The 20,191-nt window shown below is 38.5% G+C and overlaps 1 protein-coding gene across 2 annotated transcripts in view; it reads left to right on the forward strand.

Annotated features, from left to right (window-relative positions):
- The window catches only part of LOC120539470 (metastasis-associated protein MTA1-like), a 335,861-nt gene that overhangs the window by 120,027 nt on the left and 195,643 nt on the right, over positions 1-20,191 (forward strand). For both annotated transcript variants that reach the window (XM_039769548.1, XM_039769549.1), the window contains exon 4: positions 14,808-14,934. In XM_039769548.1, the coding sequence (XP_039625482.1) occupies positions 14,808-14,934 (127 nt within the window). The remainder of the gene's footprint in view (positions 1-14,807; positions 14,935-20,191) is intronic.

A 20,191-nucleotide genomic window follows, 5' to 3' on the forward strand; every position in this document is an offset into this window, starting at 1 on the left:
ATAAATTTGACATTTTTGCTCCTTAATATACACTCACCAACTCATAATGACAAAGTGAAAACATGTTTTCACAAAAGGTATGCAGCAATTTGAACCTCTCTCTACGTGCTTCTCTTTGTCTTGATCCAACTGTGGAAATCACTCACCTTGTAAGTGTCTTTTAAAGCTTTATTGTTTAATGTATACTGCCTGCTATGTATTGCTTTGTAAATCATTCTTTATTGTCTTTGGTTGTACTCCTGTATACAGTTAGGTCCATAAATATTTGGACAGACAACTTTTTTCTAATTTTGGTTCTGTACATTACCACAATGAATTTTAAATAAAACAACTCAGATGCAGTTGAAGTGCAGACTTTCAGCTTTAATTCAGTAAAGCATTTTTTAACATAATCCCTTTATTTCAGAGGCTCAAAAGTAATTGGACAATTGACTCAAAGGCTATTTCATGGGCAGGTGTGGGCAAGTCCGTCGTTATGTCATTATCAATTAAGCAGATAAAAGGCCTGGAGTTGATTTGAGGTGTGGTGCTTGCATATGGAAGATTTTGCTGTGAACAGACAACATGTGGTCAAAGGAGCTCTCCATGCAGGTGAAAGAAGCCATCCTTAAGCTGTGAAAACAGAAAAAACCCATCCAAGAAATTGCTACAATATTATGAGTGGCAAAATCTGCAGTTTGGTACATCCTGAGAAAGAAATCAAGCACTGGTGAACTCAGCAACACAAAAAGACCTGGACATCCACGGAAGACAACAGTGGTGGATGATTGCAGAATCATTTCCATGGTGAAGAGAAACCCCTTCACAACAGCCAACCAAGTGAACAACACTCTCCAGGTGGTAGGTCGTATCGATATCCAAGTCTGCCATAAAGAGAAGACTGCATGAAAGTAAATACAGAGGGAGCACTGAAGGTGAAAGCCACTCATAACCCTCAAGAATAGAAAGGCTAGATTGGACTTTGCTAAGGAACATCTAAAAAAGCCAGCTCAGTTCTGGGAAAACATTCTATGGACTGATGAAACCAAGATCAACCTCTGCCAGAATGATGGCAAGAAAAAAGTATGGAGAAGGCGTGGAACAGCTCATTATCCAAAGCATACCATGTCATCTGTAAAACACGGTGGAGGCAGTGTGATGGCTTGGGCGTGCATGTTCCATGGCCTTGTCCCCTTAAGGTTCACTTCTGCTTTGTAACATGTGCTCATTTGAATTGGGTGACTGGCTTGGCCATTTCAGAATTTTTCATTTTTTAGCTTTGATAAACACATGTTTGAGATCATTATCTTATCGTAGGATGAAACGTGTCCAATGTGTTTGGTGGCATTTACTGGAAAATGATATAGATGTTTCTATACATCTCAGAATTCATTGTGTGATTGCCATCAGCAGTTCTGTCATTATTAAATATAAGTGTTCCAGTGCCTATGGCAGCCATACATGCAGAATAGGTGGTATGCTTTGGATCTTGGGCAGTTCTTTTTTGTCTCCACACTTTGCTCTTGCCATCACTCTGATACATGTTAATCTTTGTCTTGTCTATCCACCAGACCTTTTTCCAGATTTTTGCAGATTCTTAAGTTCTTTTTTTGCAAACTGTGATCTTTTCATCCTGTTTTTGTGGCTAACTATTGGTTTTCATCTTGCAGTGTGGCCTTTGTATTTCTATTCATGAAGTCTTCTGTGAATAGTAGTCTCTGACACATCCATATCCGCCTCCTGAAAACTGTTTCTGATCTGTTGGTCTGGCGTTTGGGGCTTTTTCTTTACCATACTGAGGATTGTACTGTCTTTCTTGGTCTACCAGTCCCTTTGCAGTTACTGACCTTACCAGTGCATTCTTTCTTCTTAATGATATTCTAGACAGTTGATTTAGGTAACTTTTTATAGATGTATCTGCTGGCTTTATTCTTATTTTTCAGCCTTGTAATGGCTTCTTTGACTTTCATTGGCACAGCTCTTATCCTTGTGTTGAACAATGGCAACTTCAGACTCCAAATGGTAGAAGCAAGCCTAGGTATCTTATTCCTGCACTAATTAAGTAATGAAACACACCCAAGTAATCACAAACACCTGTGACTGTTCCAAACATCATGGTGCCCTAAAATGGGAGGACCATAGGTGAAACTTGTTGACATTTCTAGATGCTGTGACCGAAATGTAAGAAAATACCTTTAAATTTAAGTCTTTAATGTGCACTTTAATCATGTCTGAATTGTTTGATTTGCAATTTTAAACTGTGGAGAAGAGGGGTACATGAAGGAAAAATGTTTCTTTGTCATAAAAACATCATCAGTTGTCATCAGCTTAAAATTCTGAATGACAATTCTTGATCAGGCCCGCATCTAACAAGATAGGTAGACCATGCTAACAACCCATTGATCTTATAACTGAAATGATGCCCAAACATTTGCAAATGCCACCCTTTACTAATTTTTTATTTTTTGTATTTTTTCAGTTCATCAAATAAATAGCAACTACATTAACATTTTAATTGCATGTAGTTATTTTTTTACTTCAAATTTCAACAAAATGTATACTGTAAATTGGACATATGTGTCCAAATATTTGTATGGAACTGTAAATACTGGTTAAAACTAACATATGTATAAGAGACTAGTTTTATTTTAATATATTACCCTAATTTAAAAAATGATCGTCAAGATTCATTTGGATAGTGAAATGTATGTTATGCTCAGTATTTTGTTGTAGTATGTCTCAAGCAAAGTAACTCAGATGCAAATCTTGAAAATGAGCAAAAAGTAAAAACGTCAACAGCATTCTAAAGTCACAGATGAGTTTGTTATTTAAAAAATAAAATAAATTTAGACATGCTTTAATCTTAGTGGTCTGTTTTTCTGCAATTTAAATTGGCAAAGCTAATATTTTTCTTTAAAGGGAGAGACTTTGGCACTAAATTTGTTCATCTGTTCTCCATTTTTTTAAGAAAAGGCACCCATGTGTACTCATCCATTAAGAAACCTTGAGGTGGGCGTGCTGACTTCAGTGTGGTGCTGTCATAGCTGAGAAGCAGCTAAAGAGAAGGGAGACAAATGAGGTCTGCTGAAAATGCACGCTAGGAGAGTTCTACTCATTAGCTCTCTAAATTTAATCAGATGTGGGAGGTTATAATCAGAACTGTGACAAGTCCCAATGCATTGTTCTCTTTTAACATTGCTAAGATGCCAAATTAAAGAGGTGCAAATGCTAAAGGTTTTGCGTCAAATCACAGAATTTTCTCCCCTTGGGTATGGGAGGGTTAAGCTTACAATCCAGGACCCTCAAATAAGGAGGATCAGTGAATGGCAATGTCTTCTCCTTAACTAGTGGCAAGGGTATTTTCACTCCCCTGTATTCTGTTGGCTATTTGCCATGATTTGTTGACAGAATTCTTAGTCATGTGACTTCAGAAAGAAAGCTTCCTGCTTTACATACCAGCATTAGCTAAAGGTTTCGAGGAACCACTTGAGAGCCATATTAGGCTACCTAGCAGTATCCAAACATGCGTAGGTAGCAGGAAAATTAAGACCATTCCTTTTTGCTGATTCTGTGTTGAATTACCAGAAAGAAAAATCATGTTAAGTACAGAAGATCCAACAGGGGAAGGGCTGGGAATCAATTAAAAATAATTAACTAATTAATCACATAAATGTTTGTAATTAATTCAAATTATTCACATTTATCATTAAAACATCCATTATCGCTATATCCTAACTACAGGGTCACGGGGGTCTGCTGGAGCCAATCCCAGCCGACACAGGGTGCAATGAAGGAAACAAACCCTAGGCAGGGCACCAGCCCACCGCAGGGGGTGTACACACACACACACACACACACACACACACACACACACACACACACACACACAAGGGTCAATTTAAAATCTCCAATCCACCAAACCTGCATGTCTTTGGACTGTGGGAGGAAACCCACACAGACACGGGGAGAACATGCAATCTCCGCGGCTGGAGGACCCGGGAAGTGAACCTGGGTCTCCTAACTGCGAGTCAGCAGCGCTACCAACTGCGCCACCATGCCACCCTCATTAAAATGTGATTATAAAATTAATATATAAATTATGAAGTAAATGCACACTGAGTCACAAACTTAATGTAGCTTCAACATAAAGGAAATAAAAAAATAATAATGGCATAGTTTAAACTTAAACAATGACCTTGAACCTGAACTTATAACAAAATACTACTTGACCAATTACAACCTGAATTTTAATGCTTTCCTTAAAGGCAAGTAGCCAATGTATTAATTCTCAAATTGGCATAGCATATAAGACACAGATGTATCAAAGTAAAAATTAAATGATTGAAATGACTGTTGACTGTTGAATGCACTGCTAAAAACTGATACAATTGAAAGAATAAGCATCTCTTAAATGGGCATGCATTAAAAATTGTGTTAAAACTCCACAAATATATCCATATTTGTTCATCACCATCAACGACTGAAAATATACTCATAAATGCTGTGTTTGTAAATGTCACATCTAAAAGCTGATTTTTTGCCGCCTCCATCCCTCTCCTTCGAACAGTTTAGCACATTTATAAATTTAATGCTTTAATGTATATATGTATTATTTTTTTCCAAATGATCAAGAAAAGGTTATGAAACAGTTGTGGATTAATGATTTTTATAATCAGACCTGAGCAGGGTGAAATTCTCAAAACATGTCATCCAACAAAATAGGTGCCTGATGAGACAGATCACAATTTGGGTTTTGTACCAGGTACATTTTAGATTTTAACATGAGTTTTGCATTGAGACTGTATTTCGTAAAGATATTGAAAACACTAGTGTAGTTTGAAGGTACAACCTTTGCCATTATTCCATCTAGAAAGAATAAATTCTACTGTATGACACAAAAATAAATTATTTGAAGAAAAATTATATTCTGGGCACAGTTATTTAAAGACTGAAAATATATTGCCAGTATACAATTTTCTGAAGGTTTCAATACCTGATACCAGCATAGGTGAGACATCCCCACCCACAATTACAGCAGCCCAGGGGCCTCATGTATAATGCCGTGCGTAGAACTCGCACTATGACATGGCGTAAGCACAAAAGCCGAAATGTGTTTACGCACAGAAAAATCCAGATGCAGGAATCTGTGCGTACTCCAACTTCCACGTTCTTCTGCTACATAAATCCCGATCAGCGTGAAAACTAACGCTTCGTGCAGCCAGATTATGTAACGCCCCAACTCCTCCCAGAATTACGCCTCTTTGAATATGCAAATCAATATAAATTGCCATTAAACTCAGCCTTCTGTGAAAAGACAATGGGAAAAGCAAGGGGGAAAAAATAAGAATTTCAGCAAATACCAAGTGGACGCTAAGGAAAAAGATACTATTTGTTCAAATAAACCGTGGTATAATCAACAAAAGGAAGTTGATCGAGTGACATAGCGTGTTGGAGAAACTTGAAAGCTCACATTCACAAAATCGCACAGTGCCGGAAATAAAAAAGAAGTCACATATCAAAGTCGCCGTGAGAAGCCGAGTTGTAAGCCCACTGTCTGATGTCACTGTCATATGAAAGCTTATTAGGGTACAGAGAAAAAGGCACGGTGGGGAAAAAGCGAAATGTCAACTTCAATCTCGACATTTCCACTTTAATCACGTAGTTTATTTTGTCATTAAAGTAGAACATCATAAACTTCATCTTAAAATCGTTTAATTAACCAGTTTCTCAAATCACATCGTAATTAAAGTAGCACGTTAAATGCTTTGTTTTGTATTTGATCTTCTATGTGCTCTATGTGTGTGAATCACTACTTGCTTCTTAAACTGGCTCTCTTCCTCCAACTGGACACAGAGTCCATTACATTCGTGATATTACAGCTCTCTGAATAACTAAAATACTGAGATGTATACGTGATGTAATTTTCATGATGATAGGAGTTAAAGCACGTTATTAAACATGTGTTTCACTTCGATTAAATAATTTATTGCAGCAGTACTCAGGGGCGGCTCTAGGCTTGTGGTGACACTGGGCAGAGAAAGAATCGGGTGGCTCCTTCGTCCGTCAATGTCAGTAAGGCAGCGTATGCACGGTGGATGGCCACGTCCATTGTAGACACTGCATAGCCGCCTTGTGCTCATGACACAAGCATTTAACGTTTGCCGAAATATGTCGCTGCGTTTTTAACTATGTTGTTATTTTCTTTCTGTTTTATATTCAGTATATATTGGTGTGGCCGTCACTGCAGTCAGTGCTTTTCTTTCCACAAGTAACCGATCACCACACAATCAGCTCTGTAATAGAAGTTGAGCCACCTGTAAGCTTAGTGCCGAATCTTCAAAACGTTTAAAGAACATTGAAATATCTTCGTAGTACATGTTTAATTATTCTATCATACGACACTCCCAGTGAAGAATATAGATTATTTAAACGAAGTTAAAGTTTTATCTGTATAATTTAACAAACATTTTGCTTCATTTCACCTTAAAAATGATATCGTCATCATATGTAAATACATTATAATCTATACTAATAAAAGGCAAAGCCCTCACTCACTCACTCACTCACTCACTGACTCATCACTAATTCTCCAACTTCCCGTGTGGGTGGAAGGCTGAAATTTGGCAGGTTCATTCCTTACAGCTTCCTTACAAAAGTTGGGCAGGTTTTATATCGAAATTCTACGCGTAATGGTCATAACTGGAAGCAGTTTTCTCCATTTACTGTAATGGAGATGAGCTTCAACGCCGTGGGCGGAGTTTATGTGACATCATCACGCCTCCCACGTAATCACGCAGTACATAGAAAACCAGGAAGACCTCAAAAAAGCGCTGAAGAAAACATGCATTATATAATTGAGAAGGCAGCGAAACAATAAGAAGCGAGCGAGTGACATATACAACCATATTCATGAGTTCTGCTACTTCGGAAACAAAGCACGATGTAAACCTACACTTTAAATTAAGTTCATAGACAGGCTGCCGCTGGCGTTTGTAATTTAGTGCCTGCCCATATAAGGCCGTCCGTCAGCGGCAATCCAATAGCAAACTGCCACTAAATATTCACGGGTGAAGGACTGTGCTTATGGAGAGGAAGATGAGATGGTCAGGGTGGTGTTTGACACAAACTCAGCGAAACTGCGAGAGAAAGTTTTAAGTGCCAGGACTAAGGTAACATTAAATACAGCCATGGACATAGCACGAGATAGCACCAGCACAGCTGGGAACCCGATGCATGTACACCGAGTGGCTCCGTGAACTGGCGCAGTGCACAGATAAAAGCAACAGTTCCAAAAGCTGAACAAAACCGAATTACACAATTGAAAAGGCAGCAAAAATATGGCGTCTGATACATACAAGCATATTCATAAATCCAACTACTGCGGAAACAAAGCACACGTTGGAAAAAGTCAATGTCCGCTAAAGGAAGACAGTGTAAAAAACCGTGCATGCAGTGTGTCAGGTCTCAGATAAAGAAGAAGACGAGCTGTTTATTGATGCAGTAAGAAGCGAATCGATGAATGAAACCTGTCATCTTTACAGCGATTGACAAACCGGAATGTAACTTGAACACAACACATCCTACAAATACGAACCTGATTGAAAGAAATAATGATAATCAAATCCTTGATGACAGCAACACTCAGTAACACTCACAAAACAAATACTGTATATTGACAGTCATGTTACGTTATTTTTAAAATGTTCCCTTTTCTTTTCTAGCTTTTTAACACACTACTTCTCGCTGCGATCGCGGGTATATATATATGTATATATATATATCCCGATCTACATACTCGAATAATGGATACTTTATTAGCCATCAATGATTGTTTTGGTAAAGCCATACTCAGTGTATTCATTAGATGAGCGGTAAAAAGTAAGAGCGAGGGAGGATGACTTATTGAGGCATGCAGGCTGTAGTGCGTCAACTCTATCTGAATTGCGATCACATTTGAAAAAATATATCTTTTCAAGTTCTATTTAGTCCATATGTGTCAAACTCAAGGGCGCGGGCCACATCCGCCCGGCGTGTAATTATATCCGCCCGAGATCATTTTATATACTGTATTATTGTTATTAATGGCCGGGTATATGAAGCGCTGGTAACACAATAAACTACAGATCCCATAATGCAGCGCTTCAGCTGCCTTGCGTAACACTTACGCGTTAATCAAGTCTACTTATGATGCTGCAAGTTATTGCGAAGCTAGCTCACACGATGCTGAAGAGAAAAGTTGATTCTGAAAATAGAGCCTTTAAAACCGATGGGAGGCTGAGTATATGTTTACTGAACCCGTGTGTCTCATTTGTGGAGCTAATGTGGCTGTAATTACAGAATTTAATCTAAGGCGGCACTATGAGACAAAACATCAGGGTAACCTGAATGCAATGCAGAAGATACAGAAAGCAGAAGAATTAAATAAGAATCTGACACTTCAGCGGACGTTTTACCCGTGCACAATCACAAAGTGATTTCAAGTGAAGCTGCTTTTATGGGAGACACAAATGCACCAGTGCAATTTGCCCCACTTTCCCTGTTGCCAAGTAATGTTAAACCAAGTCGTCACTACGGTGTTCCCAAATACGCACTTTGCTGATAAACTGGCGCACTGAGTTTGCACGGCGCTTTGGTGACTTTGAAGAACAAAAAGTCCGTCTACATGCGGCTCGAACCTTGTGCATGTTTGGTAGCACATATCTGTGTGAGAAGCTCTTCTCAGTGATAAAGACTAACAAAACAGCACACAGGAGTCGCCTCACTGATGAGCACCTGCAATCCATCCTGAGAATCTCCACAACACAGAACCTCACACCAAACAGAAAGCGAACCTGTTGCCAAAAAAGATGCCAGGCGTCCAGCTCTAAAATGACATATGAGCAAAGACAACTGAATGATTTGATTTGTTATTGCTGAAAGGAACACATTTTATTTATATTTCCAGGTTTTGTTATGCAGCATGTTCATATTTGAATTTGTATAATTTTGACAGGATATATTTTTATGGAGAGCAAAATCTTTTGGGATATTTAAAATCTAAGTTTATTTTTATATAAAATTACATAAGAGTAAAGAAATTTGAATGTTTGTTCTTTTAACGTTTACTTTATTTCTAACTTGTATAATTTAGACAGGATATATTTTTATGGAGAGAAAAATATTATAAGTTGTTTAAGGTTTGAGTTGATTTATTCACGAATAATATTCCTGCCTGTTTTTACCATTCCTACCAAAGATATTTCTGTCGACTAAATAAAAATTCCTTCTATTTAAAATTTAAATAGAACTTGAACAAATCGATAGTTCATAATATCCACGCAGACTTGCGTAAAGCGGGAGTTATCCGTTTTAACAAGCAGCGTATTGCACTGATCTGAAATAGCTGTGTGTGTATATATGTAGATATGTATGTATATGTATATATATGTTTATATATATGTGTGTGTATATATATATATATATATATATGTATTTGTGTGTATATATGTAGATATATATATGTATGTATATATGTGTGTGTGTATATTTATGTGTATATGTATAGATATGTATATATATATGTTTATGTGTGTGTGTGTGTGTGTGTAATATATATATATATATATATATGACAACAACACTCATCACTCACAACAGTGACAAAACAATTACATTGACAATCATGTTACGTTATTTTCAAAATGTTTCCTTTTCTTTTCATTGCTTCTTTAACACACTACTTCTCCGCTGCGAAGCGCGGGTATTTTGCTAGTTATAAATATAGTGCAAGTTTACAGTGGGGTGATTGTATTTATAAGTACAAACAGTTCTACAAGGAGCAATTGATTGAGTACATTTAAAGTTCTTGGGATTAAACTGTTTCTGAACTGCGAGGTTCGTACAGGAAAGGCTTTAAAACGTTTTGCAGTGGCTGAGACAGCGTGTCCTTGAAGCTGTATACCGATAATTCTTTTTCCCATCAGTTGCTGCCGTGATTCACACTCAGATACAGTGATATAAATACTCCGAGTTGTGCAGTGAGAGTAATATGGAAAAAGATGATCCACTGTGGCAACTCCTAACGGGAGCAGCTGAAAGAAGAAGAAGAAAAATAAGAAGAGGAAGGTGCAGTGAGAGTAACAACGCTAAATCAGTTATGGTATTTGGAAAAACTATGGCTGTTCCCTGGACCATTATATTGTTAAGAGTTAATTACAATCAGATGCGTTACACTAATAAACAATATGCTGTTAGTTTCGGTGTATTTATAAAGCCACGTCATGAAAATAATGAGTAACCACACAGGAACAGTACCACTGCTTTGACGCTGGGTGCCGCCAGTCTGCAAAACCGAGCGGACAACTTGCGTACGACAAGGCATGAGGTACAGTGGAAAAGTGCGTGGCTTTACGCCAAGTGTATGTTTTATACATCGCGATTTGAACGTGGAAAAGTTCTTACGCAACATTTCTGTGCGTACGCACCGTTTATACATGAGGCCACAGGTGAGCAGAGAGCTGAAAAGACTTTGTGCCTGCAAAGCAGCGGGTCCAGATGGTGTATCGCCACGATTGCTGAAAGCATGTGCGTTTGAACTGGGGAGTCCTCTACAGCGCATCTTCAACCTGAGCCTGGAACAGGGGAGAGTCCCAAGGCTTTGGAAAACATCTTGTATCACTCCTGTCCCAAAGGTATCAAGTCCTAGTGAGCTGAATGACTTCCGGCCTGTTGCTCTGACGTCACGTCTGATGAAGACCATGGAGCGGCTACTGCTTCCCCAACTGAGGCCACAGGTCCGCCACGCCCTCGACCCTCTGCAGTTCACATACCAGGAGAAGGTGGGAGCGTAGGATGCCATCATATATATGCTACACCGATCCCTCTCCCACCTGGACAGAGGCAGTGGTGCTGTAAGAATAATGATTTTGGACTTCTCTAGCGTCTTCAACACCATCCAACCTCTGCTCCTTAAAGACAAGCTGACTGAGATGGGAGTAGACTCACACCTGGTGACATGGATTGTGGACTATCTTACAGACAGACCTCAATATGTGTGTCTTGGGAAGTGCAGGTCTGACATTGTGTTCAGCAATACAGGGGCGCCGCAGGGAACTGTACTTTCTCCGGTCCTGTTCAATCTATATACATCAGACTTCCAATATGACTCGGAGTCCTGTTATGTGCAAACGTTCGCTGATGACACTGCTATTGTGGGCTGCATCAAGAGTGGGCAGGAGGAGGAGTACAGGAAGCTAATCAAAGATGTTGCAACTCAAACCACTTACATCTTAACACCAGCAAAACCAAGGAGCTGGTGGTGGATTTTAGGAGGCCCAGTCCCCTCATGGACCCTGTGATCATCAGAGGTGACTGTGTGCAGAGGGTGCAGACCTATGAATATCTGGGAGTGCAGCTGGATGACAAATTGGACTGGACTGCCAAAACTGATGCTCAATGTAAGAAAGGTCAGAGCAGACTATACTTTCTGAGAAGGTTGGCATACTTCAACATCTGCAGTAAGATGCTGCAGATGTTCTACCAGACGATTGTGGCGAGTGCCCTCTTCTACGCAGTGGTTTGCTGGGGTGGCAGCATAAAGATGAAAGACGCCTCACGCCTGGACAAACTTGCTAAGAAGGCAGGCTCTATTGTAGGAGTAAAGTTGGACAGTTTAACATTTTTGGCAGAGCGACGGGTATTAAGCAAACTCCTGTCAATCATGAATAATCCACTGCATCCACTGAACAGTGTCATCTCCAGGCAGAGGAGTAGCTTCAGTGACAGACTTTTGTCACTGTCCTGCTACACTGACAGACTGAGGAGACCGTTCCTACTCCACACTATTCGACTCTTCATTTCCACCCGCTGGAGTAAATGCTAACATTACTCAGTTATTGTCTGCTTTTTTTTTTATTTTTTAATTTTTTTCATTTTTATTACTATTTAATTTAATATTGTTTCTTTGTATCAGTATACTGCTGCTGGATTATGTGAATTTCCCCTTGGGATTAATAAAGTATCTATCTATCTATCTATCTATCTATCTATCTATCTATCTATCTATCTATCTATCTATCTATCTATCTATCTATCTATCTACTAAAAAATGTTGTATTTATTGTATAAAATATTGTGTACTTTAGAGACTGTGGAAATATATGATTGTCTATTAAGGGTGACCTATCAGACTTCAATTACCTCCTGCACTGGTATCATATTTTAGGTGAATGCTCAAGCAATACATTTCAATTTAGATGACAGTAATTAATTGTAATTTTTACTTGAATAAATTACAAAGTGAAGAATGCAAGGAGAACTGAAAATATGTGGCCAGAATATTGAGGCCTAAAAGGTTAAATCCTTCATTTACATATCTTAGTGATTCTTTAACTTCCATACCAGGCTCCTGTGAAAAATTCTTGTGTAGTCTGACATCCTCAATGACTCATTCATAGCACTCTGTTTGATCATTGCAGAGCAGTATGCCTGAGTTGCAGGGAACTTCACAGTATGCAAAAGGTGGTCACAGTCACATATCATGGCTGTTCGTTACTGAATAGCCTTGGAAAAGTCATTTGTGATGCTGGCTTTACTCATCATGCTGCTGCAGAATGGCAATACATTGAATTTTGGTAAAGCGCGCAGGAAATAATTTCACTGCACTCTTTAAATACAAGAGTAAAGTTGTTGGTTAATGATCAAAGAACTCCAAAGTGTGGACTAATTTCAATTTCACATCTGGTAAGAAATCCACATCTTATAAAATGTAAAAGAATTAGCTCATTGAGTAAGAGACCACCAACATGATTTTGGAGATCCTGTGGGAAACAAAACGCACACCGAAGGGAGTAACATTTTTTAGACTATCAGTCACTCTTGGGAATAATTCAGTAAAACTATCTATCTATCTATCTATCTATCTATCTATCTATCTATCTATCTATCTATCTATCTATCTATCTATCTGTCTGTCTGTCTGTCTGTCTGTCTGTCTGTCTGTCTGTCTGTCTGTCTGTCTGTGACAGTGGCACACAGTATTTAAAGAGATATTATAAAGGAAAAGAAGGCTAGAAAATGTGACACTCACTTCGTGTTGTGCTGCTTATTTCCATATAGTGAAAAAAAATCAATACCCTCTAGGTAACTTCTGTCAATGCTTAGCAATGGTGTTTAGCCTTTTATCTCTTGATGCACACGGTGAGATTTGTTGGTATGTACTTTTGGGCAAAAGGTTTTTTTATGGCATATTTATTCCATATATTAATAATAGAACATAGTACAAGATTAAACACTTATTTTGATTGAATACAATGCTTCATAAATGGTCAATTGCTAAAACCCCTGATTACATGTTATAGTGTACAGTGTAAAACTTTTACGCACTCTAGATTTTTTTTTAGATTAATTTTGTCTTAGGTATATGTTTTTGTCTTCTGCATTAATATTTTATTAAAGAAAATAACATATTAATTAATATGTAATGTTTCAGATAAGTTGATTACTTTGAAGGTCTATAGCCCAATGTGTTATTAAACAGAATGATAAATGATACTATTAATTGATTGAAGCAAAGTGATTAACTGAAGCATTATTGGGTGTACAAGGAATCAAAGTGAACAAAGGACAATCAGAATAAAAGATGAGACTGTGGTAAATGGGACAGTTTAACCCTCAAGTCACCAATTCTTATACCATGGCAAGAGTGAGCATGGTCATGATGCACAGGGCTGCCATCCTTTAACAGCAGGGCCTCATCCGGGCAGAACTTTTATGGCAGACAGGGGTTTCAAACTTATGCACAGGGAGGCAAAGTTAAGGGATAGAAACACAGTACTTAGGCTCAGAAACTGAGTGCTTCATATTAAAGATAGATCAAACTGATATCCTTTCAGAGACTGAACAAGTCCAGCACTGTTATCAGCTCGAAACTCGCAGAAACCTCTGGAACCCAAGTGACTCCCTCTGTGGTCCATAGAATTTTTGTCAGAAATGTTCTTCTTTGAAGAGCTGTTACTAAAAGATCCATTCCTCTGAAGTGGAAACAAAGCCAAGAGACTCAGCTACACACAAAAGTACAAAGATCCTGGGGTGCTGAAAAATGTTATGGGCCCTAATCTCAACCTCATTGAGGCTGTCTAAGGTTACCTGGAGATACAGAAGCAAGTGAGACAACCAAAGTATACAGTAGACCTGGGGTGAGTTCTTAAATATGCGTGGAATAGCCACCAGCCAGTTTATTTATGTGCACAACAGTGGACCTAAGAGAAGTGATGTAATCTAAAAGCAATGGGTTGTCACACTATATATTTATTTGATGTAGTTTTTTTATATTGATTTTGGCTCTTTTTAGATGTTTTTTCACTTTCATTATTTTTTAAAGAATTTTTGCTTTACAGATTTTTTAAAATACGGACTGACAGGACAATAAATTGTTTGGGTGTTGCTGTGAAGATGTCTTAATGAGATGAAACATACTTCATAGCCCTTGATGGAAGTGTGTTGCAGGTGTGAAGCAGGAGCAGATGATGAATCTTTTGAATTAGTGCCCCTGCTGATGTGATTTTTCAGGTAACCGGATGATAGCTTCAAATTTTCTGCCACTGATAACCAGATGATTCCTTTAAATATTCTGCCAATGTTTACTCTTATTCTTCCTTATTTTTTCTTTGACCTTTTTTTTGAGGAACCATGTGTGTCTTGGTAGAACCTTGAGTACATGGCTGACTTTGAAAGATGTGTACTTTGAAAGATGCAGAAAACTCGACAGCAATGCAACTCTAGACTATGCTTCAGTAGATACAAAGACAGCTTTATAGTCTGTAACATGAACTTTTGTTCTTAATCTGCAGAGGAGCTGGAAGAGGAGATGGAAGGAGAAAACTTGCAGCAGCTGACAGAAAAACAGCGACATCAACTCAAACACAGGGAGCTTTTTCTGTCCAGGCAACTTGAATCTCTGCCTGCCACACATATCCGGTAATATAAAATTGTCAATAAGCAATGTTTTTTAATGGCAATACAATATGTATTACATGATATACTGTACATATTTTGTTTTATCAGCAAGATTTAAACTTTTATCACTAAATGTCTTCTGGATACTTTGTATTGCTGTTAAGACACTACATATATTGTTCAGAAAGGGATTTAAAAATTGCACAGGACAGTTGGTTAGTGCAATGAGCTTTCAGTGGCAACGTTTCATGTGGTATAACACTGCACAAAATATATAGCGCTCATAGCACAATGTTAAAAAGTGCAAAAATCTAACTTCGCTCTGTCTTCTGAAAAGCATTGTATAAGATATAAAGGAATGAGAGCCCCTCTATATTTATTATAACATACTGTTTGAGGTAAATTAAACATTTGTTCATATGGTACAAAAGAGGCCTGATAAAACTTGAACTGCATCATTTTCATTTAAATTCACTCTCCTTACCAGAAACTTTAACTAATGTCTTGTTTCCATATAATTGTTGTCAATTTCTTTTCCACAACAGGATTTGTTCCTTAAAACTTGCTGTCAGGCATTTGTTTATTAACAAACATACACCCTTTTCTACTCCTACTGCTTGAACAAATGTTTTACTTCAGTATTAACATTTAGATTGATACTTTAAGCCCAAGCACTTTCCTTAACTGTAATGTGCAAGAGAGAGTGAGACAGTGTGACAGAATATGCTCCTTTCCAGTCAGCACATACTTTCCCTGATGTGATTTCCTATTGGGATATGCAGACACTCAACCCTTATGTCTGTCTACTGTGGTTCTGTTCATGCAGGCTGTGATGATGATACACTGATATACAATATCTCTTACCTGGCTTGGTTGCAAAATGATGGCATTTTTATTATATCTTGGTGTTGATATACACATAAAAAGACATTTAGAAGCTTTCATTGACACATTTATAGCAATTTATATAACAGTTTCAAAATAAAGGAATATTTACTGTCTACTGACATTAATCTAACCCTGGGAAGAAATGTGGAAGTTTTCATTGGCAGATTTTAAGCAAAATGTATCATTCATTAAATTTTGGAGCAATGATGCTTTAAAGTCAGTTTTTATTTAAATTTTGGAAACAACACCTACTGTACCTATAAAGTTAATATTGACAGGAACATCATCGTACGTTTCTGCATTTGTAACCATATTTGTAAAAGATCTCATTTTACACCTATTAGTGCTGGGCGGTATGAACCCAGCCACAGGGGATGCCTGTCCCAAGCCCGGATAAATGGGAATGGTTATGTTAAGAAGGGCATCCGGTGTAAAATTTTTCCAATTCAATATGTGGACAATGTAGATGATCTGCTGAGGCAACCCCTAACGGGAGCAGCTGAAAAAAGAAGTGCTGGGTGGTATGACCAAAATTCTACATCACGGTATTTTTCAAAATTATACCGGTTTCACGGTATTCGACTGTATTTTTTTCCCATGCATGCGTGGATGTTAACCACATTTTCTACTGCAATTACTGCAGTAGACTGGCTAAGAATAACCTATTCCACTGTCATGAGAATTGTACATTGTACAAAAAAACATTTTAATGTGCACACAATTGTTAATACAGATTTGCATGGCTCCATAAAGTGATAGCTTTCAAGGGGGTGGCACTAATGAAAAGAAGGAATCACATTGCATGACAGTTGCAGTCAAAATATAGAACCTTTTTATTGAACAAATTTAGCAAACAACTTAAACAAAAATTTTGACAACATATTTTCAACCATCCAGAGAGGCATTTAGACTTAGTAAAAAATCCAGAGGTGCTTGTCAAAAGTTGTATTGTACTGAACATGTCTTAGAAAAGGAATAAATAGTAAATATTTTTTGTAAACCAAATACACTTTCTGTTAATGTTAACAATCTCTGTCCACTGACATGTTAAAGTGACTTTTTAAACAATTTTACCATCATTAAACTGCATAATATTTAAACTATTAAATAATAACAATAAAATAAGTAATAGTGCAGCTTCCAGTAATAATACTATTACTTCAAGATTTCAAGCCCAGGTGCACTACACAGTATTCACCAAATAAAAAGAAAATAAAACAAGTGCAACTTGGTAACAACATCTTTACCAACTGAACCAACATTTAGGCAAATTGCAATAATATGGACCTTGCTTCAAGCTAAGCTATATACATAAATAATAAAACAGCAACTTGCATTTATAATGCTATTTGTGGTATAGCAGACAATACAGTACTTTGACAATGGACTGGCTGGTATACTAGGGATTAGAGTCACTCTTGTGATTTTCTTAACAGTCCTTCAACATTCAGTGTTTTCATTAAAACATACTCAGTCACATTGTTCAAGAAAAAGCTGTGTCTGCGCTCTGACAAGATGAATGAAACTATTTATTTTTATATGGTAAGGAAGCTTCAGGGAGCCATTGCCTGGGGCCACTTCTGGGTTGAGGACCGAAGTGTAGAGGTCTGTCTCCAGGGATTCAGTGTCATGCTCAGTTGCCGGAAGACATGGTGTGAGGGCAGCTGGGACAGATACAGGTTTGTCCATTACTAGACCCAACTTATTCCTAGAAGTGGTGGTAATCTTACCACTTTTAGTTTCTAGCCAGTCTCGTCCCAATATAACCTGATAGGGGGGCTTGGGTAACACAGCCACCAATAACTGTTTGGGTTTGCCCTACTAGGTTATAAAGCATTTGGCGGACTTATAATATCTGGTCTCCAAATGTATACACGTTAATGCTCGCGGTAAGAGAAAACGGCGAGCAACAATAGAGATGTTACTCCTGGAATCGAACATTGCCACAACCTTTTGCCCATTCACTAACACCACTCCTGTATACGGGACTGACAGTGGATTAGACAGCGAACAATACCTCTCTCCCTTTAGCTAGGTATAGTCCATCGGTTCAGCTGTGAGTGGATAAGCGGTGATAATGTGTCCCAGCTCCCCACACTTGAAACAGCGGGGAAGGCTGGGACCCTCCTTTTTCAGTTTAGCCCTGTCGGCTTCCGCGAGTAGACCGTTCTGACCCCCCTAATTAGTTGACCGCCAGATGATGTTCAACGACCTCAAGAAGACCATTCATGTCTTTATAGGGATGTTTTCGGACCTGCTTGGCGAGGTAATTGGGCATGGCATTGACGAGGGCCTCACACAGGCCAGCTGTTCTACTACCTACCTCACATTGTTTACATCAGGCCATAGCCACCTGCCCAGCTTGCCACAGAACTCAAAGGCCTGGGCTCTCGCTGGCCAATCCGGGTCAAATTTCCAATGCCACCACTTCTTCGTCTGCTGGCCAGAGGTAACGGTGTATCACTGAAACATCTCGGCTCTCAAGAGGTCGTAATTGGCAGCTGCCTCCTCAGGGAGGTCATAATAGGCCCGCTGCACGTCCCCCTTCAGGTACGGCACCAGTATGTGGGCCCAGTCCGCCCTCGGCCATTGGTTTCGAGAGGCTGTCCTCTTGAATATCAATTAATAAGACTCAATATCGTCGGAGTCTGACAGTGATACTAAAGGAGGTGGTGGGGCCGTGCAGGCTCTGGTTTACCGCTTCTGCTGCCTCCAGCCGCATCTTTGTCTCCGCTAGCTCGGTCCGTGTAGCTGCAAGCTCAATCTTCACATTCTGGAGCTCTGTGAATGTACTCAGCACGGTATTCAGATCCTGACCTGACATTCTTCGGACAATAAATCCTGGCGACTATGCCAAATTTGTGATGAAAACACAGCAACACAGTTTAAGGGTTTGGGAGTCTGTCCCCATATACTGTAAGTTACAGTTAGAACTTGAAAGTTCAGTACAACAGTCAGGTTTGCAATAAACAGTTAACAGAGAATGGCAGATACACAGAGCAATTTATGTGATGAGGAATGAAAGTAGGAATTAAGGAAGGCTGACATGGGTGATGTTGAGACGGAGGTGACATCATCTGTGAGCGACCGGAAGTAAAGTCATCAGGGGGATGCGGAACCTCCTCAGATGTCGGGAGGACATTTTCAGAACAAATTGAAGATGCCATGGTTTTTTGTTCCTCGTCTTTTCTGGCAAAACAAAGAGAGCAGCGTTAACATGCTGCTCCAGTCCCCCGTCTTGTGGTTTGTCGAGTCCTTTTGTTTCCCCCAATCGCTTGTGTGTGACAAAGGTAAGGTTTACATTTGGAAATCTCGTAATAATGTAAGAATGTATGATTCAAGCCTGCTATGATTTTTACGCAGAATAATGTACTTTATGATAGTTAACTGTAGCCAGTTAGTGGAAAACATTTTATATATTATAGCTGTATAATATTTATAGAATAAGCAACATTTTCCACAGCATATATTTACAGTATTTAATTTTTAAGTGTTACGTAATTGCATTCTTAACTCTGGCTCTCTATTTATTGTATGGAAATACGTGAATTAAATATTGTTTACAAGTTTGTTACTATAGATAAAATGTATAAACCAATAGCATAGTAATTGTGATTAATTCTCATATTTTATTACCATTTTCTTACTTCTTGTAATGAAAATTTGTCCTAAATATTGTAATTTCTACTCAGTTCGCCTGACTACTACATGGTATCAGTTCCAGTGCTAGCTCACATCTGTTAAAAAAATGTAATTATTTGCCAAACAGGCAGATTATAAAACTGTGATGCATGGGTCATTCATGGTGAAAGAAATTTTTTCTACATTAATTTCTTAAAAGTAAGACGGCTTCAAGAGAAAAAACATGCTGTTAAAATAAAACAAAAAAGCATTTTTAATATCCTATGCAGTTTGACAAAAACAGCATTTATAAATAGCCCACAAATTATAAACCTAAAATCACTAGTAAGATTAATACCTGATACAGCAGAGGTAAACTGTATTCCACTTTTGGAACATACAAACTATAGCCAGTAGCAATTGTTAACTGCAAATTCCTAGACCATCTCTCTATTATAAAAAAAATCCTGGAGAGAAACAGTAGTGCGACAAGACGTGATCTTTACGTTAAGACTACGGAAGACACTTAAAAGACCCACAAGACTAAAGAGAATGGCCACGGAACGTCTCGCGGGGACCTTAAACATGAGACTGTGCCAAGAGATTGACCCAGGGCCGTCTCGTGATGACGTAGAACATGAGATTCTTGCAAGACATGCCCTACTTACAACCAAATAAGAGCACAGGCAGCAACATACTCAGTCGTGTTTTGGCTTTGAGCACACACAGATCCAGGGCTCTCTGCGCATATAAAGCGTATAAGGACAAT

The sequence above is a fragment of the Polypterus senegalus genome, chromosome 11 (assembly GCF_016835505.1).
Source record: "Polypterus senegalus isolate Bchr_013 chromosome 11, ASM1683550v1, whole genome shotgun sequence".
Taxonomy (NCBI): Eukaryota; Metazoa; Chordata; class Cladistia; order Polypteriformes; family Polypteridae; genus Polypterus; species Polypterus senegalus.